The sequence below is a fragment of the Scyliorhinus canicula genome, chromosome 1 (genome assembly GCF_902713615.1).
Source record: "Scyliorhinus canicula chromosome 1, sScyCan1.1, whole genome shotgun sequence".
In the NCBI taxonomy this organism is placed as follows: Eukaryota; Metazoa; Chordata; class Chondrichthyes; order Carcharhiniformes; family Scyliorhinidae; genus Scyliorhinus; species Scyliorhinus canicula.
In genome coordinates, this window is record NC_052146.1 from 5,990,694 (window position 1) to 6,015,951 (window position 25,258).

General features: G+C 52.0%; 1 protein-coding gene across 4 annotated transcripts in view; it reads left to right on the top strand.

Moving 5' to 3' along the window:
- Positions 1-20,150, top strand: part of ulk1b (unc-51 like autophagy activating kinase 1) — a 130,656-nt gene extending 110,506 nt beyond the window's left edge. For 3 of the 4 annotated variants that reach the window (XM_038803577.1, XM_038803741.1, XM_038803666.1), the window contains exons 26-28: positions 12,771-12,928; positions 15,864-15,999; positions 18,442-20,150. In XM_038803577.1, coding sequence (XP_038659505.1) covers positions 12,771-12,928; positions 15,864-15,999; positions 18,442-18,497 — 350 coding nt within the window. In that variant the 3' untranslated portion in view covers positions 18,498-20,150. Of the gene's footprint in view, positions 1-7,048; positions 7,197-12,770; positions 12,929-15,863; positions 16,000-18,441 lie in introns of all 4 variants that reach the window. The other variant, XR_005461459.1, reaches the window with a different exon arrangement.
- Positions 20,151-25,258: the final 5,108 nt, after the last annotated feature.

A 25,258-nucleotide genomic window follows, 5' to 3' on the forward strand; every position in this document is an offset into this window, starting at 1 on the left:
CCTTTTTAAATAAACATTGGATCACTAAACACCCCTTACTTCAAAGATAACCCCGAAAATAATACAACACTAAATAATCCCTCAAAATGTTTCTTCAAACCTCCAAAAGACTTAACACCTTTAAACAGAAACACATCAGGTTAAAGACATTACTATTATGAGTTTAAATCACCCAAATGATTCAGAGACAGTCTTTCATGGCAGAGATCACAGCAGATCCAGCTCACTGCAAACACAGACACACCCAAGCTCTTTTTCTTCATGCAGCTCTCAGCAAACCAGCCAGGCACTTTTCAGCTGCTCTCTCAAACTGAAACTAAAAGCAGAAGTAAGCTCAACTCAGCTCCCCCCACCCTCTGACATCACTTCAGTAATATGAGCTGCTCCATTTCTTAAAGGTACATTGCTTAAATATCCATTTCTTAAAGGTACTCTCACATGACACCTCACACTTATCCGCGTTGAACTCCATCTGCCACATTATGGCCCACTCTCCTAACCTATCTCTATCCATTTGTAAGGTTCCTATTTCCTCGTTGCAACTTACTGTCCCACCTATTGTATTGTCTGCAAATTTGGCTGTAGAACCTTCTATCCCTGTATCCAAGTCATTAATAGAGTGTAAATAGCTGGGGCCCAAGGACCGAACACTGTGGCACCCCACTAGGTACATTGCGCTGTCCAGAAAAAGACCCATTTATCCCAACTCTCTGTCTTCTGTCCATCAGCCAGTCTTCTATCCAAGCAAATAAGTTACCCCTCCCCTCTGTTTGCGTGGGTTTCGCCACCACAACCCAAAAGATGTGCAGGGTAGGTGGATTGGAAACACTAAATTGCCCCTTAATTGGAAAAAAAATGAATTGGGTACTCTAAATTTATCTTTAAAAAATAAGTTACTCCTAATCCCATGTGATCTCACCTTCTGAATTAACCTGTGCGGCACCTTATCAAACTCCTTCCAGAAGTCCAGATATACTACATCTACAGGATCTCCATTATCCACTTTGCTTGTTGCACCTTCGAAGAACTGTAGCAAATTCGTCAAACATGTTTTGCCTTTAGTCAGTTTGCATTTTGTTCACCTTAAAATTGAGTCGCCCAGCTAGTGTATAACAATATGGCTTCACCATGTCTGGCCAAGCATCAATGAGTAATAATCAGCACACGAGGCCACTCGACCCATCATGCCTGTGCTGGCTCTGAAAGAGTTTTCCAATTAGTTTCCCCCACCCCCCTCAGCTCCCACCCCGACCCAAGCTCTTCCCCAGTTGCCTCGCTATTCTTTGAGTTTGAAGATTAAGATAGGCTGGCTTTGATCTCTGCATTTCTGTTGAGGGATTGTCACAAAATCCATATGCATCTCAATCCCTCAGTTAAGCACTGCCATCAGTTACTGGAACACACTGTCCGTGGACAAGAGATACGACTCAATTGTCCGGCAGCGTTATTGAGTGACAACTCCTGCAGAAAACCGGCTCCTGCTTCTCACTCAGTTGAGTGGCTTTTGCTTTTAATAAAGGCCGTCTGTTCTGAAGCCAGTGTTTCTGAGCTGTGAGCTGCTCAACATTCTGTAGCCTTTCTCCAAGGCGACACAGCGTGCAGTGTGTATATGATGGGCCCGTGTGAAGGGAACAGTGAATTCTGTGCCTGAGCATTTGTGACGCTAGGGCGGGTTTCTCCGTCCCGCCGCTCCAGATTTCCACGGAACGCCGTGGGGATTCTCCGTTATGCCGGCTGTTCAATGGGGTTGTCCATTGTGGGGCAGCCCCACGCCGCCGGGAAACCCCCGGGCTGCCGGCAAAATGGAGAATCCCGGCGGCGGAGAATTCAGCCCCCTCACAATCATTTTCAGTGCACCTTCAGTGCGTGCCAAAGAAAGCTGTACGTGCGTCCCCCAACCGGAAACCATGGCTCAATCGCGAGATTGACTCCCTACTGAAGGTCAGATCTGAGGCGTTCAAGTCAGACGACCCTGACCTAAACAAAAAATCCAGGTACAACCTCCGCAAAGCCATCCGAGATGCCAAGAAATGAAATGAAATGAAATGAAAATCGCTTATTGTCACGAGTAGGCTTCAATGAAGTTACTGTGAAAAGCCCCTAGTTGCCACATTCCGGCGCCTGTCCGGGGAGGCTGGTACGGGAATCGAACCGTGCTGCTGGCCAGCTTGGTCTGCTTTAAAAGCCAGCGATTTAGCTCAGTGAGCTAAACCAGCCCCTAAACCAGAGAGAATATGAACCCAAGCTAGTCAAGACAGACTCTCAGCGGTTGTGGCAAGGACTAAACAACACAACGGGCTACAAAGCGAAGCCGAGCAGTATCTCCGGCAGCAGCCCACCTCTCCCCAATGAACTTAATGCATTCTATCCTCGGTTCGAGCAGGTAACCAACAATCCGCTATCGAGTGCCCCAGCAGCCCATAACTCACCCATACCCACCATCACAGCTTCCAAAGTCAGATCGGCCTTCCTGAAAGTGAACCCTCGGAAGGCGACAGGCCTGGACGGGATCCCAGGTCGTACACTCAGAGCCTGCGCGGACCAGCTGACAGAGATGTTCGCAGACATCTTTAACCTGTCCCTACTCCACTCCGAGGTCCCCACCTGCTTCAAGAAGACCACCATCATACCGATGCCAAAGAAGAACCAGGCAACGTGCCTCAATGCTATCGTCCGGTGGCCCTGACTTCAGTCGTAATGAAGTGCTTCGAGAGGTTGATCATGAATCGCATCACCTCCATACTCCCAGAATGCCTTGATCCACTGCAATTCGCATACCGTCGCAACCGGTCCACATCAGACGCCATTTCCCTGGCCCTATAATCATCCCGAGAGCATCTCAACAACAAGGACTCCTTCATCAGACTCCTATTTATTGACTACAGCTCTGTCTTCAAAACCATAATCCCAGCCAAGTTCATATCAAAGCTCCAAAACCTAGGATTTGGCTCCCCACTCTGCAACTGAATCCTTGATTTTCTGACCCAACAGACCACAATAAGTAAGAATGAACAACAACACCTCCTCCACAATAGTCCTCAATACCAGGGCCCTGCAAGGCTGCGTACTTAGCCCCCTACTCTACTCCCTGGACACACATGACTGCGTGGCAAAATTTGGTTCCAACTCCATCCATAGGTTTGCTGACAATACGACCACAGTGGGCCGGATCTCGAATAACGACGAGTCAGAATACAGGAGGGAGATAGAGAACCTAGTGGAGTGATGCAGCGACAACAATCTCTCCCTCAATGCCAGCAAAACTAAAGAGCTGGTCATTGACTTCAGAAAGCAAAGTACTGTACACATCCCTGTCAGCATCAACGGGGCCGAGGTGGAGATGGTTAGCAGTTTCAAATTCCAAGGGGTGCACATCTCCAACAATCTGTCCTTATCCACCCACGTCGACGCTACCACCAAGAAAGCACAACAGCACCTATACTTCCTCAGGAAACTAAGGAAATTTGGCATGTCCACATTAACCCTCACCAACTTTTACAGATGCACCATCGAAAGCATCCTATCTGGCTGCATCACAGCCTGGTATGGCAACTGCTCGGCCCAGGATCGCAAGGAACTTCAGAGAGTCGTGAACACCGCCCAGTCCATCACACAAACCTGCCTCCCATCCATTGACTCCCATCTACACCTCCCGCTGCCGGGGGAAAGCGGGCAGCATAATCAAGGATCCCTCCCACCCGGCTTACTCACTCTTCCAACTTCTTCCATCGGGCAGGAGATACAGAAGTCTGAGAACACGCACGAACAGACTCAAAAACAGCTTCTTCCCCGCTGTTACCAGAGTCCAGAATGGACTGATCTCATTAACGCTACACCCTGTATGCTTCATCCGATGCCAATGCTTATGTACCAGCCTCCCCGGACAGGTGGCGGAATGTGGCGACTAGGGGCTTTTCACAGTAACTTCATTGAAGTCTACTCGTGACAATAAGCGATTTTCATTTCATTTTTTTCAGATACCTTGTGTTGCCCTATTATGTATTTTATTTTATTCCCTTTTCTTCTCATGTACTTAATGATCTGTTGAGCTGCTCGCAGAAAAATACTTTTCACTGTACCTCGGTACACGTGACAATAACCAAAATCCAATCGACCTCTGCAAACGAGAAAAGCACCAAGTGGAATTTATATTTTCTTTATATTTGCTCAGCCGTTGTGGGTGTCTCTGGCTCGTCCAGCATTTATTGTCCATCCCTAGTTGCCGTTGAGAATGTGGTGGTGAGCTGCCATCTTGAACGTCTGCAGTCCGTGTGATGTAGGCACACCCACAGTGCTGTTAGCGAGTTCCAGGATTCTGACCCGGCTCCAGTGAACGAGCGGCGATATATTTCCAAGTCAGGGTGGTGAGTGGCTTGGGGGGGAACCTCCAGGTGGTGGTGTTCCCATGTGTCTGCTGCCCTTGTAGATGGTAGAGATCACGCGTTTGGAAGAAAAGTTGCTGCAGTGCATCCTGGGCAGATTCAAATCCAATCATCTGATTCTTGGGCAGAGCCTCGGAGACGAATAGTTGAAGTGGTTTCCTATTGCATTCCTCATGGTTTTAATCATCGGCGGGCTTTCTCCAAGGTGTCCCGCACCCCAAGGCAAGCAGAATTATATAAGTGTGACGGCGAAAGGCCATTCAGCCCATCGTGTCTGCTAGCTCGCTGCACAAGCAATTCGCTAAGTACCAGCTCCCGAACCTTTCCCGGAAGCAGTGCAAATTACTTTCTTCAGATAATGATCCAATTCTCTGATAGTCTCAATTGAACCTGCCTCCACCGCACTCACAGACAGTACTTTCCAGATCCTAACAACTCGCTGTGTGAATCTGCCTCCACCGCACTCACAGACAGTACTTTCCAGATCCTAACCACTCGCTGTGTGAATATGTCTCCACCACACTCGCAGACAGTACATTCCAGATCCTAACCACTCGCTGTGTGAATCTGTCTCCACCACACTCACAGACAGTACATTCCAGATCCTAACCACTCGCTGTGTGAATCCGTCTCCACCACACTCACAGACAGTGCATTCCAGATCCTAACCACTCGCTGTGTGAATCTGTCTCCATCACACTCACAGACAGTACATTCCAGATCCTAACCACTCACTGTGTGAATCTGTCTCCACCACACTCACAGACAGTACATTCCAGATCCTAACCACTCGCTGAGTGAATCAGCCTCCACCACACTCACAGACCGTGCATTCCAGATCCTAACCACTCGCTGTGTGAATCTGCCTCCACCACACTCACAGACAGTGCATTCCAGATCCTAACCACTCGCTGTGTGAATCGGCCTCCACCACACTCACAGACAGTACATTCCAGATCCTAACCACTCACTGTGTGAATCTGTCTCCACCACACTCACAGACAGTACATTCCAGATCCTAACCACTCGCTGAGTGAATCAGCCTCCACCACACTCACAGACAGTGCATTCCAGATCCTAACCACTCGCTGTGTGAATCTGTCTCCATCACACTCACAGACAGTACATTCCAGATCCTAACCACTCACTGTGTGAATCTGTCTCCACCACACTCACAGACAGTACATTCCAGATCCTAACCACTCGCTGAGTGAATCAGCCTCCACCACACTCACAGACAGTGCATTCCAGATCCTAACCACTCGCTGTGTGAATCTGCCTCCACCACACTCACAGACAGTACATTCCAGACCCTAACCACTCGCTGTGTGAATTTGTCGTCTCCACACTCACAGACAGTACATTCCAGATCCTAACCACTCGCTGTGTGAATCTGTCTCCACCACACTCACAGACAGTACATTCCAGATCCTAACCACTCACTGTGTGAATCTGTCTCCACCACACTCACAGACAGTACATTCCAGATCCTAACCACTCGCTGAGTGAATCAGCCTCCACCACACTCACAGACAGTGCATTCCAGATCCTAACCACTCGCTGTGTGAATCTGCCTCCACCACACTCACAGACAGTGCATTCCAGATCCTAACCACTCGCTGTGTGAATCTGTCTCCATCACACTCACAGACAGTACATTCCAGATCCTAACCACTCACTGTGTGAATCTGTCTCCACCACACTCACAGACAGTACATTCCAGATCCTAACCACTCGCTGAGTGAATCAGCCTCCACCACACTCACAGACAGTGCATTCCAGATCCTAACCACTCGCTGTGTGAATCTGCCTCCACCACACTCACAGACAGTACATTCCAGACCCTAACCACTCGCTGTGTGAATTTGTCGTCTCCACACTCACAGACAGTACATTCCAGATCCTAACCACTCGCTGTGTGAATCTGTCTCCACCACGCTCACAGACAGTACATTCCAGATCCTAACCACTCGCTGTGTGAATCTGTCTCCACCGCGCTCACAGACAGTACATTCCAGATCCTAACCACTCGCTGTGTGAATCTGTCTCCACCACACTCACAGACAGTACATTCCAGATCCTAACCACTCGCTGTGTGAATCTGCCTCCACCACACTCACAGACAGTACGTTTCAGATCCTAACCACTCGCTGTGTGAATCGGCCTCCACCACACTCACAGACAGTACGTTTCAGATCCTAACCACTCGCTGCACAAAGGACCTTGCATAGGAAGTCAAGCTCTCCAGAAGGGTATTAGTGAGTAACTGGATGCAATTCAGCCCAGATCATATGGTGTTGTAATTTTCCCTGATTTTCATGCACAATCAGATCCAAAGTTGAATATTTTTGACAATGGCAGCTGAGATGTGCAAAGGTAAGACGATAAAACACCAGTACTGGGGGAAGGTGCAATTCCAGTGTGATTGTTTACATATGCAGTCTGCATTATAAATGTGTACACGGGAATTTGTAACAGATTGTGATCAGTCAGAATGCACCATGTTATTCTGCTGCCAAAATGTTGTTGTCCCACTTTATCGTTCCTCAAAGGCAAATTGTTGTGATGAGGTCAGGTCAGCTCTCGTCCAATTGCATTTTAGGCTGCAGCACAGAAACCAGGATGAAATAGCTGGCTATCTTTTGTTTGTCTTTTTGAAATTGCAGGTATTCTTACTCCTGCACCATCGAATCATAAGCACAGAAGGAGGCCATTCACCCATCATGCCTGTGCTAACTCTTTGAAAGCTCTATCTAATTATTCCCACTCCACCTGCCCTTTCTCCATAGCCCTGCAGATTTTTGTTCCATTCAGGTATTTATCCAATTCTCTTTTAGAAAGTTATTATTGCCTTTGCTTTCACCACCCTTTCAGACAGCGTGTTCTCGATCACAACTCGCTGTGCAAATAAAGGTCTCCTCACCTATTCTCTGGTTCTTTTACAATTCTTGTAAACCTGTGTCCAGCCCTCCTAACCAGTGGAAACAGGTTCTCCTTATTTACTCTGTTAAAACCCTTCATAATGTTCAACATGCCAATCAAATCTCCTCTTCACCTTTGATTCAATTTACATTCCCTGTGTGTGATCATATAGTGTATTATCTGTTGTTGGTGGAGTAAGGGTTAAAAGACTGGGTTAGCGTGTGTGACTGCTGCAGCCATGTTTTTTAAAATCCTGGCCGTTTTGGAGATCGAGGTATAATTAAAGTATCATTAAAGTTGGGCTAATGAACTTTTGTTTATATAAGGAGAGTTGCCTGGAGAGAAGATATTAGAGACATTGGCAGGGATTTTCCGAGAATACTCCGATGCCGGCTTCCCTATTCTCCCCCGCCGATTCCCGGGCACCCGCAGGATTCCCGCCACGCCGGACGGGGGCCGTTGAAAGCGCCCCCCTCCCCCAGGCGATTCTCCAGGCCCCGATGGGCCGAGTGGCCTTTGCGTTCCTCCGGCATGGGTTACTCGGGTCCCACAGGGCGGGACCTGGAAGGTGTCTCTGCGGGGGCCGTCCTGGAGGGGTGGTGCGGGGGGATCTGACCCGGGGGGGGGCCATGATGTCCTGGCCCACAATCAGGGCCTACCGATCAGAGGCTGGTTCCATGGGGGCCTATGGTCCTCCGTGCCGGGCCCCTGTAAGGCTCCGCCATATTGCCCGGGGGCCGGCGCGGAGAAGGGAACCCCGCGCATGTGCGGAATCACGCCGGCTGTTCCGCGCATGTGCGACAATACTCCGTTCCTAGCGCGCATGCGCGGAAATACGCCTGCCGTAGTGCGCATGCGCGAACTCAGGCCAGCCCTTTCCGCGCCGGCTGGAGCTGCGGGGTCCACGCCGACGCCGACCTAGCCCCCTAGGAAGGGGAGTATTCCCTATTATCGGGGACCGTTGACGCCGGAGTGGTTGGCGCCGCTTTTTACGCCGGCGTGGCAACATAGCAGAGAATCCCACCCATTGTTTTTAGCTTTAGCAAGATATCATTAATGGGAGAAGCCAAAGCAGTCAGATGTTGAGATTTCAGTTCTGAAATTCAGTTTTAAATTGGGATGTGGACAGGCCAGCTTCTCCCAAAACGTGAGTTAAATATTTGCCTGTGAAGAGGACAGGAGCAATTCCTCCAAGGCTGGCAGGTTAATCAGTAGCTTGAGACAGGCAAGAATCTGCAAGCTTCTTCCTGAAGGACCTCTCTTTCTCAAAGCTGGATATCCAAGAGACCTCTATTAAGCAGATAGTCCTGGGTCTGCTAACTGTATTTGAAAATGGATTTTGACCGGAGATGGGTATTGTTTGAGTGGAGATAAAGATAGGGGTTAGGAGTTGTTGATTCATTGCATTGTTAAGCATTGTTTAACTGCTAATTGTAAGCTATTGTCTTTTATGATATAAAATTTAGTAATACTGTTTTAGTAATAAGGTGTGTTGAGCACACCATATCCCCTATTTGTGTGTGGAACCACTCCTGGAGTGAAATCTCCTCGCAGACTGAAAAAATTAAATAAACTATCGGGGTTCAAATCTGGTATCCTTTTTTAAAAAAATAATTTTTATTCAAATTTTCACAAAATATCAACAACAAAATACAAAAAGAAGAGAGGAAACAACCCCCCCCCCTCCCCCCCCCCCCCCCCATATACACAAAAAGAAATAAATTAACACCAGCCATCAACATTGAACAAATATACACGCCCCTTCAAAACAAAGAGACGAACCCTCACCCCCCCGTTCTGCCAGGAAATCTAGGAATGGCTGCCACCTCCTGAAGAACCCCTGCACTGACCCCCTTAGGGCAAATTTCACCCTCTCCAATTTAATAAACCCCGCCATGTCATTGATCCAGGCCTCCACGCCCAAGGGCCTCGCATCCTTCCACTGAAGCAGAATCCTCCGCCGGGCTACCAGGGACGCAAAGGCCAGAATGCCGGCCTCTTTCGCCTCCTGCATTCCCGGCTCCTCCGCAACCCCAAATATTGCGAGGCCCCCAGCCCGGCCTGACCCTGGATCCCACCACCCTCGACACCGCCTCGCTACGCCCTTCCAAAAGTCCCAGAATATATGGGTGTGATTCGCTGGGCTCCCTGAGCATCTAACACACCTGTCCTCACTCCCAAAAAACCGGCTCATCCTTGTCCCAGTCATGTAAGCCCTATGCAGCACCTTAAATTGTATGGAGCCTCGCGCAAGAAGAGGAGTTCACCCTCCCCAGGGCGTCCGCCCACGTCCCCTCCTTGATCTCCTCACCCAGCTCCTCCTCCCATTTACCCTTCAGCTCCTCCACCGAGGCCTCGTCCTCCTCCTGCATCACCTGGTACATTGCCGAGATCCTCCCCTCTCCAACCCACACCCCTGAGAGCACCCTGTCCTGGACCCCGCGTGGCGGCAACAGTGGGAACTCCGCCACTTGCCGCCTGACAAACGCCCTTACCTGCATATACCTGAAGGTGTTCCCCGGGGGGAACCCAAACTTCTCCAACTCACCAAGGCTCGCGAACTTCCCATCCACAAACAGGTCCTCCATCCTCCTGATACCTGCCCTGTGCCAACTCCGGAACCCGCCGTCAATTCTCCCCGGGCCAACATACCGGTGGTTCCCCCGTATCGGGGACCCCACCGAGGCCCCCACCTCCCCCCTGTGCCGTCTCCATTGCCCCCAAATTTTGACGGTAGCCGCCGCCACCGGGCTCGTGGTATACCTCGTTGGAGGCAGCGGCGCCGTCACCAGCGCCTCCAGGCTCGTGCCCACGCAGGATGCCATCTCCATCCTCTTCCATGCTGCCCCTTCCCCGTCCATTACCCACTTACGCACCATCGCTGCGTTGGCAGCCCAATAGTACCCACAGAGGTTGGGCAGCGCCAGCCCCCCCCCATCCCTACTTCGCTCCAGGAACACCCTTCTCACCCTCGGGGTCCTCTGCACCCACACATACCCCGTAATGCTCCTATTAACCCGCCTGAAGAAGGCCTTCGGGATAAGGATGGGGAGGCACTGGAACAGGAACAGAAACCTCGGCAGCACCATCATATTGACTGACTGCACCCTACCCGCCAAAGACAGTGGCAGCATGTCCCACCTCTTAAACTCCTCCTCCATTTGGTCCACCAGCCTCGTGAGGTTAAGCTTATGCAAGGCCCCCCCAGCTCCTAGCCACCTGGACCCCCAAGTACCTGAAGCTCCTCCCCGCCCTTTTTAGTGGGAGCTCATCAAACCCCCTCTCCTGATCCCCTGGGTGAACCACGAACAGCTCGCTCTTCCCCATGTTGAGCTTGTACCCTGAGAAATCCCCAACCTCCCTGAGAATCCTCATCACCTCCGGCACCCTCCCACCGGGTCCGCCACATACAACAATAGGTCATCCGCATAGAGCGACACTCGGTGCTCCTCCCCACCCCGCACCAGCCCCCTCCAGTTCCTCGACTCCCTCAGTGCCATGGCCAGGGGTTCAATCGCCAGCGTCCCCTGCCTCGTCCCTCGGTGTAGCCGAAAAAACTCCGACCTCCTCTTATCCGTGGCCACACTCGCCATCGGGGCCTCATATAACAGCCTCACCCAACTGACAAACCCCTCCCCAAACCCGAACCTTTTCAGCACCCCCCACAAGTACCCCCACTCTACCCTATCAAAGGCCTTCTCCGCATCCATCGCCACCACTATCTCTGCCTCCCCTTCTACCGCCGGCATCATTATAACATTCAAGAGCCTCCGTATATTGGTATTCAACTGCCTCCCTTTAACGAACCCCGTCTGATCCTCGTGAATAACCTGCGGCACACAGTCCTCTATCCTCGTGGCTAAAATCTTCGCCAACATCTTGGCGTCTACATTTATGAGTGAGGTCGGCCTGTATGACCCACACTGTAGGGGATTCTTGTCCCGCTTAAGGATCAAGGAAATCAACGCCCGAGACATCGTCGGAGGCAAAGCCCCTCCTTCCCTTGCCTCATTGAAGGTCCTAACCAACAGGGGGCCCAGCAGGTCTGCATACATCTTATAGAATTCGACCGGGAACCCATCCGGCCCCGGCGCCTTCCCCGGCTGCATGCTCCCTATTCGTTTGACCAACTCCTCCAGCTCAACCGGCGCCCCCAATCCCGCCACCTGCCCCTCCTCCACCCTGGGGAATCTCAGCCGGTCCAGAAAACGACCCATCCCCCCCTCCTCCAGTGGGGGTTCGGACCGATACAGTTCCTCGTTGAAGTCCCTGAAGACCCCATTGATGCCTACCCCACTTCGCACCACGTTCCCTCCCCTATACTTAACTCCACCGATCTCCCTGGCTGCATCTCGCTTTTGAAGCTGGTGTGCCAGCATCTGGCTCGCCTTTTCCCCATATTCATACACCGCCCCCTGTGCCTTCCTGCACTGCACCTCCACCTCCCTGGTGGTCAACAGGTCGAATTCAGCCTGGATGTTACGCCGCTCCCTCAGCAATCCCTCCTCCGGAACCTCCGCGTACCTCCTGTCCACCCTCACTATCTCCCCCACCAACCTCTCCCTCTGTCTCTGCTCTCTCCTCTCCCTGTGGGCCCGAATGGAGATCAAATCTCCCCTAATCACCGCCTTCAGCGCCTCCCAGACCATCCCCACTCGGACCTCCCCATTGTCGTTAGCCTCCAGGTACCTCTCAATACATCCTCGGACTCGCCTGCTCACCTCCTCGTCCGCCAGCAACCCCACGTCTAAGCGCCAAAGCGGGCGCTGGTCTTCCCCCAGCTCAAGGTCCACCCAATGCAGGGCATGATCAGAAATGGCTATCGCTGAGTACTCCGTATCCTCCACTCTCGCAATCAGCGTCCTACTCATAACAAAGAAATCGATCCGGGAATAGGCCTTATGGACGTGGGAGAAGAATGAAAATTCCCTGGCCCCCACCGGTCTCGCAAACCTCCATGGGTCAACCCCTCCCATCAGGTCCATAAACCCCCTTAACACCTTAGTCGCCGCTGGCCTCCTACCCGTCCTAGATCTGGAGCGATCCAGTGCCGGAATCGAACCTGGGACCCTGGAGCTGTGAAGCAATTGTGCTATCCACAATGCTACCGTGCTGCCTGGTCTCCGCCCGCCGCCATCTTGTGCTTCTTCCCTCGCACCTTCTTTGGCTTCACTACCACTTTTTTATTCGCCCTGGTCCTCCCCACATCCACCCTATCAACACCCCTCATGACCTTAAAGGTTTTGATCAAGTTGCCTCTTCTAAACTCCTGGAATCAAACCCAACCTCGCCAATCTTTCCTCAAAGGACCAATCCCGATATTTATCTAGTAAACCTTCTCTGGACTGCGTCCGATGCATTGACACCCTTATTGTCGGGTAGGGGAATGGGATTTTACCTTAATGATGGACAGGCAGGCCATGAATAAAGTTTGGATGAGAAAGTAGCTGCTTTGTGTGTGTATAGTGGTGAAGAAGCTGAACGAACACTACAAGTCCTGCGTATCCTACTGCCGCTGTCTGACTGTCAGGCTACAGCGTTTCTTCGCGGACAAGCAGCGGCTCATGGACAGAATAAACAGCATCACTGCCGAGAAGCTCATCTACAGTCACACCGTGCAAATGGTAAGAGCGACTCGGTGCCTCCCTCCTCCTCAGCAATAACTGCTTCCACTGAGCTCCCAGGAATACCCACCAACTGGCGGGCGGAGAGGGGGAAGAGAGGAGGTGTAGAGGGTGGGCTGGGAGTGGCAGAGAGGCCAATCAGAGCTGGAAGGAGGCACAGAAAGAGTTGAGGAGAGGGCAGGAGGGAGCGGGAGTAGTTTTCTTTTTATTAATTTTTTTTACGGAATTGGACTTCGCTGGCAAGGCCAGCATTTGGCGCCATCTCTAATTGCCATCACCCCTCCTTTCCGACAGACCCTCTTAGCTCCCAATCCCCCAGTCACAACCTGCAGATGAGTGCACAGCCAAAAGGAAAATAAACTTCCAGACGTACCAAAACCGATGTAAATGTTTTAATAAATATGTAAAGAGAGGGTTAAAGGAGTGTGCGGGACAGATGCAGGTGGAATTGGCAATATGCGCCTGTTAATTGGGCAGCACGGTAGCACAGTGGTTAGCAATTTTGCTTTACAGCGCTAGGGTCCCAGGTTCGATTCCCGGCTTGGGTCACTGTCTGTGTGGAGTCGGAAAGTTCTGCCCATGTCTGCTCCAGTTTCCTCCCACAAGTCCCGAAAGAGGAGGCGAATTGGACATTCTGAATTCTCCCTCTGCGTACCCGAACAGGCGCCGGAATGTGGCGACGAGGGGATTTTCTCAGTAACTTCATTGCAGTATTAATGTAAGCCTACTTGTGACACCAATAAAGATTCTAGATTCTAATTGAATATTTTATACTGTTTTCCACAGGAGAGGAGGAGGGTAAAATACCAACGATACCAAGGTTGGGGTGGATTTAAACTTAGCACAAAATGGAAATGGAGAAAGCAGTGAGACAGATCTGCAGAAAATGAATACTCGAGGAATAAGTGGGGAAATTACAGATGCCTTTGCCATCATTTCTCACAATTCTCTTGGTTTAGGGAATGTGCTGTTTGTTAAAAATGTCACTCCATTAGTTCAGAGCAAAGAGAGGACTGGAGTAAATGCAGTGGCATCTATTTACCTTTGATTGTGAGGGAGCCACTGGAATTGGCCACTGGAATCTGAGTGACTGAGCAGATGGACATTGGATATGTAGGGGGTCGATCACTTCTGCCTAATCTAGTCAAACGTTGAGAACAGAGATAGGCCGGAGCAAAGGAGAGATTGACAAAGGGCTCATGGACATAAGACAAAGGGGGTGTTCATGCTGCCATTAAGGACTGAAGAAGTGCTAATTGTGGCAAAATGAATGTGTCGATAAGAGGTAAACGGTCAGCACTCATTGGGAGAAAAAGCAAACAACACGGGACACTGGCCATGTGGGAGAGGCCTGGGGCCGTGTTACACAGGGACATCGACAGATTAAGTGAGTGGCAGCTGGAGATGAAGTTGGGAAAGTTTGAAGTTATTGATCTTGAATCCCTGGAAGGTAGAGGGATATTTCCTCAATTGTGGGAGCATCACAAAGCAGAGGGGTTGAGGGTCCATGTAGACAAATCCCCACAGCCCAATGTGCCGATACAAAGGGCGGGATTCTCCGACCCAGCGCCGGGTCGGAGCCGCTCTGCCGATTCTCCAGTCGCCAGCATGGTCTCCTCAGCGCCGGTTGGGTGCCGCTCAGCGTTGCCCCTCCCCGGCGATTCTCCGCGCCCGACGGGCCGAAGCCCACCGAGTTCGGCCGAGTCCCGCCGGCGCCGTTCGCGTGTGGTCCTACCCGGCGGGACCTCGCTGTTCATGCTGCGGGGGCTGTCCTGGGGTGGGGGGGGGGGGGGATCCAACTCCGGGGAGGGGCGTCCACGGGGGGATCCAACCCCGGGGAGGGGCGTCCACGGGGGGATCCAACTCCGGGAGGGGCGTCCACGGGGGGATCCAACTCCAGGGAGGGGCGTCCACGGGGGGATCCAACTCCGGGGAGGGGCGTCCACGGGGGGATCCAACTCCGGGGAGGGGCGTCCACGGGGGGATCCAACTCCGGGGAGGGGCGTCCACGGGGGGATCCAACCCCGGGGAGGGGCGTCCACGGGGGGATCCAACTCCGGGGAGGGGCGTCCACGGGGGGATCCAACTCCGGGGAGGGGCGTCCACGGGGGGATCCAACTCCGGGGAGGGGCGTCCACGGGGGGATCCAACTCCGGGGAGGGGCGTCCACGGAGGGATCCAACCCCGGGGAGGGGCGTCCACGGGGGGATCCAACTCCGGGGAGGGGCGTCCACGGGGGGATCCAACTCCGGGGAGGGGCGTCCACGGGGGGATCCAACTCCAGGGAGGGGCGTCCACGGGGGGATCCAACTCCGGGGAGGGGCGTCCACGGTGGCCTGGACCATGGACGCCACCGATCGGCGGGCAGGCTAATCCCGGGGGGCAGGGGGGAGCCTATGTTCCTCCGCGCCGGGCCCCTGTAGGGCTCCGCCATATTGCCCGGGTGCCGGCACGGAGAAGGTAACCCACCTGCATACGCGAACCCACGCCGCCCGTGCTGACGCGCGTATCGGCAGCTGGAGCTATGTGAGGGACTCCAGTGCCGTGTGGGCCTCCTTTGGGCCTCCTGGCTGCTCCTGGGGGCAGGTGAAACGCTCCGGCGTTTACGACGGCGTCAATACTTAGCCCCAGGATCGGAGAATCCCGCCCCAAGTTTCCCGAGAAAGGAGAATATCCGAGGGAAGGCGGAGCAAGGGGAAGAAGTGGGCATGGACAGGCGATTTGTGGAGAAGGATATCTGTCATGGGTTTGACGGGCTGGAGAATGTGCGCCTGGTTCTGGAAAACCCATAACCACTGTGAGGGAGAGAGGAGGAATGTTTTCCAAATGGTTCTCTCAGGTTTCAGCCTCAAAAATGGTGAACGCACCCTCGCTCAAATGGCTGGTGACTGATAGGAGAAAGGAGAATGATGACTGCGATTTTGTCTCATTTTAGGTGCAGTCCACAGCATTGGATGAGATGTTTCAGCAGGGCGAGGACTGCATTCAACGCTACCATAAGGCGCTACTGTTAATGGAGGGGCTGTCCCAGATAATCACTGAGCAGGATGATGTGGACAACATCAGCAAGTGTAAGAAACCTTTATTCAACTATTCGTACACAGTGCATGTGCTGTCTCTGCTCCTCAACAAACTCCAGTATAATTTTGAAAACTGTAGCAAAACCTGACTTGCTCCGAACTAACTTTTCAAATGGGATTATTTAATCTGCGTTGATTCAGCGGTGTTTCTCAGCTGGGTTTGTAAGAGGCATTTTCTTGTAATCAATAGATGGCAGTTTTGTGACCCAAACATTCTGACTTTACATGTACTGAATGCACTGTCAGAGGGTCAGTACTGAGGGAGTGCTACACTGTCAGAGGGTCAGTACTGAGGGAGTGCTGCACTGTCAGAGGGTCAGTACTGAGGGAGTGCTGCACTGTCAGAGGGTCAGTACTGAGGGAGTGCTGCACTGTCAGAGGGTCAGTCCTGAGGGAGTGCTGCACTGTCAGTGGGTCAGTACTGAGGGAGTGCTGCACTGTCAGAGGGTCAGTACTGAGAGAGTGCTGCACTGTCAGAGGGTCAGTACTGAGGGAGTGCCGCACTGTCAGAGGGTCAGTACTGAGGGAGTGCTGCACTGTCAGAGGGTCAGTACTGAGGGAGTGCTGCACTGTCAGAGGGTCAGTACTGAGGGAGTGCTGCACTGTCAGAGGGTCAGTACTGAGGGAGTGCTGCACTGTCAGAGGGTCAGTCCTGAGGGAGTGCTGCACTGTCAGTGGGTCAGTACTGAGGGAGTGCTGCACTGTCAGAGGGTCAGTACTGAGTGAGTGCCGCACTGTCAGAGGGTCAGTACTGAGGGAGTGCTGCACTGTCAGAGGGTCAGTACTGAGGGAGTGCCGCACTGTCAGAGGGTCAGTACTGAGGGAGTGCCGCACTGTCAGAGGGTCACTACTGAGGGAGCGCTGCACTGTCAGAGGGTCAGTACTGAGGGAGTGCCGCACTGTTAGAGGGTCAGTACTGAGGGAGTGCTGCACTGTCAGAGGGATAGTACTGAGGGAGTGCCGCACTGTGGGAGGGTCAGTACTGAGGGAGTGCTGCACTGTCAGAGGGTCAGTACTGAGGGAGTGCTGCACTGTCAGAGGGTCAGTACTGAGGGAGTGCTGCACTGTCAGAGGGTCAGTCCTGAGGGAGTGCTGCACTGTCAGAGGGTCAGTACTGAGGGAGTGCCGTACTGTCAGAGGGTCAGTACTGAGGGAGTGCTGCACTGTCAGAGGGTCAGTACTGAGGGAGCGCCGCACTGTCAGAGGGTCACTACTGAGGGAGTGCTGCACTGTCAGAGGGTCAGTACTGAGGGAGTGCTGCACTGTCAGAGGGTCAGTACTGAGGGAGTGCCGTACTGTCAGAGGGTCAGTACTGAGGGAGTGCCGTACTGTCAGAGGGTCAGTACTGAGGGAGTGCCGTACTGTCAGAGGGTCAGTACTGAGGGAGTGCTGCATTGTCAGAGGGTCAGTACTGAGGGAGTGCCACACTGTCAGAGGGTCAGTACTGAGGGAGTGCTGCATTGTCAGAGGGTCAGTACTGAGGGAGTGCTGCACTGTCAGAGGGTCTGTACTGAGGGAGTGCCGCACTGTCAGAGGGTCAGTACTGAGGGAGTGCCGCACTGTCAGAGGGTCAGTTCTGAGGGAATGCTGCACTGTCAGAGGGTCAGAACCAGGGCCGGTATTCTTCCCTACCCGGTGGGGTGGGGGTTCCCGGCGGGACGGAGTGGCGTGAACCACTCCGGCTTCGGTCCTCCCCAAAGGTGCGGAATTTGGCGCCCCGCCAGCCGGGGCCGAAAGGCCTTCGCCGGCCGGCAGAAGTCCGCGCATGCGGCGGTGCGTCAGCGGCTGCTGAGTTCATACCGACGCATGCCCAGGGGAGGGGGTCTCTTCCGCCCCCGCCATGGTAAAGGTCAGAAAGAAAAAGGCCGAAGAAAAAGAGTGCCCCCACGGCAGAGGCCTGCCCTCCGATCGGTGGGCCCCGATCGCGGGCCAGGCCACCGTGGGGGCACCCCCAGGGGCCAGATCGCCCCGCGCCCCCCCCCCCAGGACCCCGGCGCCCGCGCACACTCCCTATCCCGCCGGCACCAGACGTGCTTTGATTCCCGCGGGACAAGCGGGAAAGGCCTGTCAGCGGCGGGACTTCGGCCCATTGCCGGCTGGAGAATCGCCGCGGGGGGTCCCGCCGACCAGCACGGCGCGATTCCCGCCCCCGCCGATTCCCGCCCCCGCCGATTCCCGGGTGGCGGAGAATTCGGGCCACGGCGGGGTCGATTAATTCCCATTTTCCTGTTCATGTTTTCTGGGGTACACGCCTTTTCGGAATTTCCGTGTCGCAGTAATGTTAGAGTAACAAATGCATGCTGGTGTTGGAAACCTGTTTTAACAAGGAATCGCTGTTACTGACTAGTCTGTACCCACAGTCAGTGTACCAACGTATTGTCCATCGTCCCCCCTGCAGCTAACAGCGAGTGTCATTTCTGGTCTTGTTTGTAGGTAAGCAGAGTATCGAACGCAGACTCTCCGCATTACAACCGGGACTGTGTGCCTAACGCTGTAAAGCTGCAACATCTTCCCAGGTCTCGGGTCCAGTGGTGTCGGATTACCTGGATACGGTATCACAACCATCCCAGTCGCCATTGGAAACATTGTGCATATCGACCTGCGAACCGAGTGACTCGCTGGGGGCATTTCAGTGGAATCGTCCCTTCCCCGTGCGAAACCTTTGCACCGGTTACTGATGTTTCTCACCTGCTGTGTAGATTTCCTTTAGCAAAGTCGCTAAGAGGAGCCTTGGCCAGTTCTTCAGAAGATACTTGACTGAAGAGGAAAGGGTTTGATGGGAAACCCCTCTTGACGTTGTATTTGGGCTTAAAGGAATAATAACCAGCTTGGATACAGTTGCCTGATTAACAAATACAAATCGAAAATCACAAGTTGATCCATTGGCGACGAGGATTAAGCACCCGCGCTGGAGAAAACCAGTGAGATCATTTCAGAGCAACAAAGATTTTTGGTACATGTTGGTTTTCGTTGAATGCTGCCTTTGAAGCACTTTCCTCACTTTTTTTCTGAAGTGTTAATACACACACACACACACACACACACAAACACAAATACCCCCCACACACAGGCCTGTAAGGTAGACGTGCACTTTATGTAGCGTTGGTTGAGGAATTAAGCCGCTTGCTCGCCCAAGTTTGCGCAGAAAGATGGAATCTAAAGTCAGGATACACTCAACCCTATTTCCCTAACAAACACCCACCATTCCCAGTGTGTTTCCATGTTGCACTATCTCAGAATCTCCACATGTAGTTGGTGCAGTACAGTATGGGGTGAGAGTGAGTGAATGAGTGTGTGTGTGTGTGGGCCCTATTCATTTCTCAGTCAAAGCATGCCCGGGAGCAATTTCCAAGGCACATCTCAGACACAACAGCGACGGCAACAGACAATCGCACCTGTAGATTGCTTCCTGTGGGCTTTCCGTTCTGCTTCTTGTGACTTAACTAATTGAGTGCGTGCGTGAGGACGTGGCTTTGTTTCTTATAGGCCGACGAAGCAAACAAGGTGGGGAATGGTCAAGAATTTGAACAGGGAAAGTGCTGCGGCCTGTTGGGCACGTCGCAGCAGATAGTCACTCGGATGTACCAGCGCTTTGGAATTCGAGGCTACTTGTGATTTACAGATGGTCAACCAATGATTTCTCCTTTATTTTTCCTCTATCTCGCATAAATACTTGAAAATTAGCCACTGTGTGTACACAAGATTATATATATATAGCAAAGATATCAGTGCCACCAAACTTGCTGCAAGAGGTTTTGACTTAACCTGGAATTGTGTAAGATAAATGTTATCAGTGAGTATTTATTGCTTTGAATTCAGTGAATAACACAAACAAACTGGAGCACATTTGCTGTACTCAAAGCGCAACAGTTTCCAAAACAACTGCTCCTTGGTTATCTCTTTACTGTTGATGTGTAGTTTCTGTTTGACAGATTCCACAGGGACTCGGACTTCAGCCCCTAACTTATATTCAGGTGGGAACTGTTCAAAGTCTATTTTGTTATTCTGCAATGTTCAAGTGCTGGAAACATTTTCTTTTCAGTTTGTATTTCCGTGAGTGCTGTAACCCTTTTTTTTGTGTGTGTGTGTGTCTTTGAATTGTACAAAAGAACCCAGAATTAAATAAAACTGTTGGAAACGTTTGGGTGCTCTTCTCCTCCACCCTGTGCCTTTGAAAGAGAGTTCGGAGGTTGTTACGTCGGCCGCTTGTGACTGGAGTGGGTGGATGGGGTCCAGCCGTCTCGCTGTTCAGCGTCAGCCTGCGGCCCAAATCGTTTGCCGGCGACGCGGGGTGGCTTCAGCGGCAGCAGAGAATCCCATCGCCTTCGGTGCGACCCGCAGCCGAGAAACACGGAGTCAGGGTCCGGAGAATCCAGCCTCGCGAACTCCGTTTCCCCTCCACGGAAGCTGCCAGACCCGCTGAGTTGATCCCAGCATTTTCATCCCAGATTTCCAGTATTTTGCTTTGAGATTATATAAATGGACGTTGTGTGTTTCTACAACAACTTTTAACAGAAAAATACACCAGGTCCCTGCTGCAAATCTAAGCGTTGCGCTAGATGACTTGAACTCTTTGACTTAATGAGGAGGTCACATGTTTCAAATGAGGTCCAGCTTTAAACTGTTGATGAAATTGTCGGAATACTTCCTGTTTACCAGAGCTGGGAAAAAGACTCGGCCTACCCGGACAGGAACGTCATGAGCATATGTGCGGCACGGTGGTGCAGTGGTCAGCACTGTTGCTTCACAGCAGCAGGGTCCCAGGTTCGATTCCCGGCTTGGGTCACTGTCTGTGGGGAGTCTGCACGTTCTCCCCGTGTCTGCGTGGGTTTCCTCCGGGTGCTCCGGTTTCCTCCCACAAGTCCCGAAAGACGTGCTGTTAGGTGAATTGGACATTCTGAATTCCCCCTCTGTGTACCCGAACAGGCCCCGGAGTGTGGTGACTAGGGGCTTTTCACAGTAACTTCATTGCAGTGTTAATGTCAGCCTACTTGTGACACTGATGAAGATTATTATTTTTATCGCAGCGGATTGATTACCTTCATTTGATCTTTCATCGGTGACCTGGGATGAAATTTTAATCGGTTTTCACAAGGTCAGAGTATTTCTGAGTGCGTTTGGGGGTTTGACCAAGTTGTGAGATAGGGTGACAAGGTGGACATTGTTCTGATCTGAATGCAGCAATTGTCACTGTCAATTCCTTCCATTTGGACGGACTGCTTCTTTTTTTTAATATAAATTTAGAATACCCAATTCATTTTCTCCAATTAAGGGGCAATTTAGCTTGGCCAATTGACCTACCCTGCGCATCTTTGGGTTGTGAGGGCGAAACCCACGCAGACACGGGGAGAATGTCCATGTGGAGTTTGCACAGTGACCCAGGGCCGGGATCAAACCTGGGACCTCGGCGCCGTGAGGCAGCAGTGCTAACCACTGTGCCACCGTGCTGCCCTGACTGCTTTTTTAATAGTTTCCTTCACCTTGTAAATGTTCTGGGGCTGGGATGGGATTGGCACCCTCGATCCACGGTCTCTGCAGAAGCTGCGGCCACGGTTTGCTTCTCTGCAATGTAATTGGCTGAAGGGTGACCTGATCGAGGGGTTTAAAATGTTAAAGACATTTGACAGGCTCCTCGTCAGAAACTGTCTCTGGTGTGTGTGAATTCCGAGCAAAAGCCTGGATTTTATTGGAATACATTCTGTGAGCATGCCCATTTAATTCAATCACTAATCCTTTATAGTTATGCAGATGTTTAGGGCTGGTTTAGCTCACTGGGCTAAATCGCTGGCTTTTAAAGCAGACCAAAGCAGGCCAGCAGCACGGTTCAATTCCCGTACCAGCCTCCCCGGACAGGCGCCGGAATGTGGCGACTAGGGGCTTTTCATAGTAACTTCATTGAAGCCTACTCGTGACAATAAGCGAATTTCATTTCATCTATAGATGAGGTGGTTTAGCTTAGTGGGCTAGGCAGCTGGTTTGCGATGCAGAACAAGGCCAGCAGCGTGGGTTCAAATCCCGTACCAGTTTACTAGGGGCTTTTCACAGTAACTTCATACTTGTGACAATAAAAGGTTATTGTTGTTATTATAGTCAGTCCCACGTTTCCTCGCTGAGTAATAAATGTACTTTCCCCCCCCCCCAACCCAGGAATTTAACTATTTAAAAGAATCAATCAGGATAGTACCTGCTTTCCTGTGTAAAACCCCACTCAATAACCTCGCTGCTTTAAGGATTTGCAAGTTTCGACAAGAATGAAATGAAATGAAAATGAAAATCGCTTATTGTCACAAGTAGGCTTCAATGAAGTTACTGTGAAAAGCCCCTAGTCGCCACATTCCGGCGCCTGTCCGGAGAGGCTGGTACGGGAATCGAACCGTGCTGCTGGCCTGCCTTAGTCTGCTTTAAAAGCCAGCGATTGCCGTCAACCTTGGTCGATGTACCATAGGACCAATAGCATAGTGCAGGAGGAGGGCATTCAGCCCATCGAGTCTGCATTGATCCTCTGAAAGAGCCACCAACCTCAGCCCACTCTTTTTGGACACTAAGGGGGCACGTAATCATGGCCAATACACCAAACCTGCACACCTTTGGAGCGTGGGAGGAAACGGAGCACCCGGAGGAAACCCACACACACACTGGGGAGAACGTGCTGACTCCAAACAGTCACCCAAGGCCGGAATTGAACCTGGGTCTCTGGCGTTGTGAAATGAAAATGAACGAAAATCGCTTATTGTCACGAGTAGGCTTCAAATGAAGTTACTGTGAAAAGCCCCTAGTCGCCACATTCCGGCGCCTGTCCGGGGAGGCTGGTATGGGAATTGAACCGTGCTGCTGGCCTGCTTGGTCTGCTTTAAAAGCCAGTGATTTAGCCCAGTGTGCTAAACTGAGGCAGCAGTGCTAACCACTGTGCCGCCCGTAATGTAACTGGAAGGAGTCCAGTATCAGGGAGCACAGTTCAATGCTGTCGGCACAGACTGCACCCCTTTGAGACCTATTTGCATTGTAAGAGGATAGATATATAGGACTCTTGAAGTTACTCTTCAAGTCACTCACCATCCTGACTTGGAAACATGGTCGTTCCTTCACTGCCAGCGGGTCAAGGTCCTTAACAGCATGAGGGGTGTTCCCGCAGAGACTTCTTGAGGGCAATTGGAGAGGTTTTAAATGTTGGAGGGGTGTCTTTTGGATGAGGTGCTTAACCGAGGCCTCTCGGTGACAGTAAAAGATTCAATGGCCCTATTTTACAGGAGTTTGCCACAGTCAGTACTTTTCCCGCTTGCGGACATCCCATCTGAGAAGTCAATCAGGACGGCAGTTTGATATCTCACCAACAACAACTTGCATTGAGATAGCAGCTTCAATGCACTAAAACCATCCCCGGGTGCTTCATGGGTGACAAAGAACATTTGACACTGAGCTACTTAAAGAGAGATTCAGACAGGTGAGCAGAACAAGAGGAGAATACAGGGTCAAAGAGGTAGGTGTGAAAGAGGAGTCACTAACACTGGCGAGGTTTAGGGGGTGAATTGCCAAGCTTAGGGACCAGGCAGCTGGAGGCACGGCTGCCAATGGGGTGGGGGGGAGGCGTATCGGGACTATGCAAGAATTGGAATTTGGCATCAGAAATACGGCATCTCCGATAGTGTAACATCCAGTCCAGAGCTGAGTCTGACTCTCCGGGGAGCTGCACTCACAGCTCGGGTTCCTGTCGCTCAGCGAAGTGCTTTTCATGTACATGTGACAACAGTCAGGCGGTGACATCGTCAACAATTCAGCGACGAGATGACCATGGGAAATACCCTCAGTTGTATTCAAAGCTAAGCTTCTTTTATCACTTGCCTTCATTTTTCTTCGTTATTCACAGCACAGAAGCAGGCCATTCGGCCAATCCTGTCTGCCCCGGCTCCCAAAAGAGCTGCCCAGCTAGTCCCATTCCCCAGCCCTATCACCCGAGCCCTCACTTTCAAATATATATCCAGCTCTCTTTTGAAACCTTCTATGGAATCCACCTCCACCACTCTCCCAGACAGCACATTCCAAACCCCAACAACTCTCCCAGACAGCACATTCCAAACCCCAACAACTCTCCCAGGCAGCACATTCCAACCCCAACAACTCTCCCAGGCAGCACATTCCAAACCCCAACAACTCTCCCAGGCAGCACATTCCAAACCCCAACAACTCTCCCAGACAGCACATTCCAAACCCCAACAACTCTCCCAGGCAGCACATTCCAAACCCCAACAACTCTCCCAGGCAGCACATTCCAAACCCCAACAACTCTCCCAGGCAGCGCATTCCAAACCCCAACAACTCTCCCAGGCAGCACATTCCATCCCCAACAACTCTCCCAGGCAGCACATTCCATCCCCAACAACTCTCCCAGGCAGCACATTCCATCCCCAACAACTCTCCCAGGACAGCACATTCCATCCCAACAACTCTCCCAGGCAGCACATTCCAATACCCAACAACTCTCCCAGGCAGCACATTCCAAACCCCAACAACTCTCCCAGGCAGCACATTCCAAACCCCAACAACTCTCCCAGGCAGCACATTCCAAATCCCCAACAACTCTCCCCGGCAGCACATTCCATCCCCAACAACTCTCCCAGGCAGCAGATTCCAATCCCCAACAACTCTCCCAGGCAGCACATTCCAATCCCCAACAACTCTCCCAGGCAGCACATTCCAAACCCCAACAACTCTCCCAGGCAGCACATTCCAAACCCCAACAACTCTCCCAGGCAGCACATTCCAAACCCCAACAACTCTCCCAGGCAGCACATTCCAATCCCCAACAACTCTCCCAGGCAGCACATTCCAAACCCCAACAACTCTCCCAGGCAGCACATTCCAAACCCCAACAACTCTCCCAGGCAGCACATTCCAAACCCCAACAACTCTCCCAGGCAGCACATTCCAATCCCCAACAACTCTCCCAGGCAGCACATTCCAAACCCCAACAACTCTCCCAGGCAGCACATTCCAAACCCACAACAACTCTCCCAGGCAGCACATTCCAAACCCCAACAACTCTCCCAGGCAGCACATTCCATCCCCAACAACTCTCCCAGGCAGCGCATTCCAAACCCCAACAACTCTCCCAGACAGCACATTCCAAACCCCAACAACTCTCCCAGGCAGCACATTCCATCCCCAACAACTCTCCCAGGCAGCACATTCCAAACCCCAACAACTCTCCCAGGCAGCACATTCCAAACCCCAACAACTCTCCCAGGCAGCACAT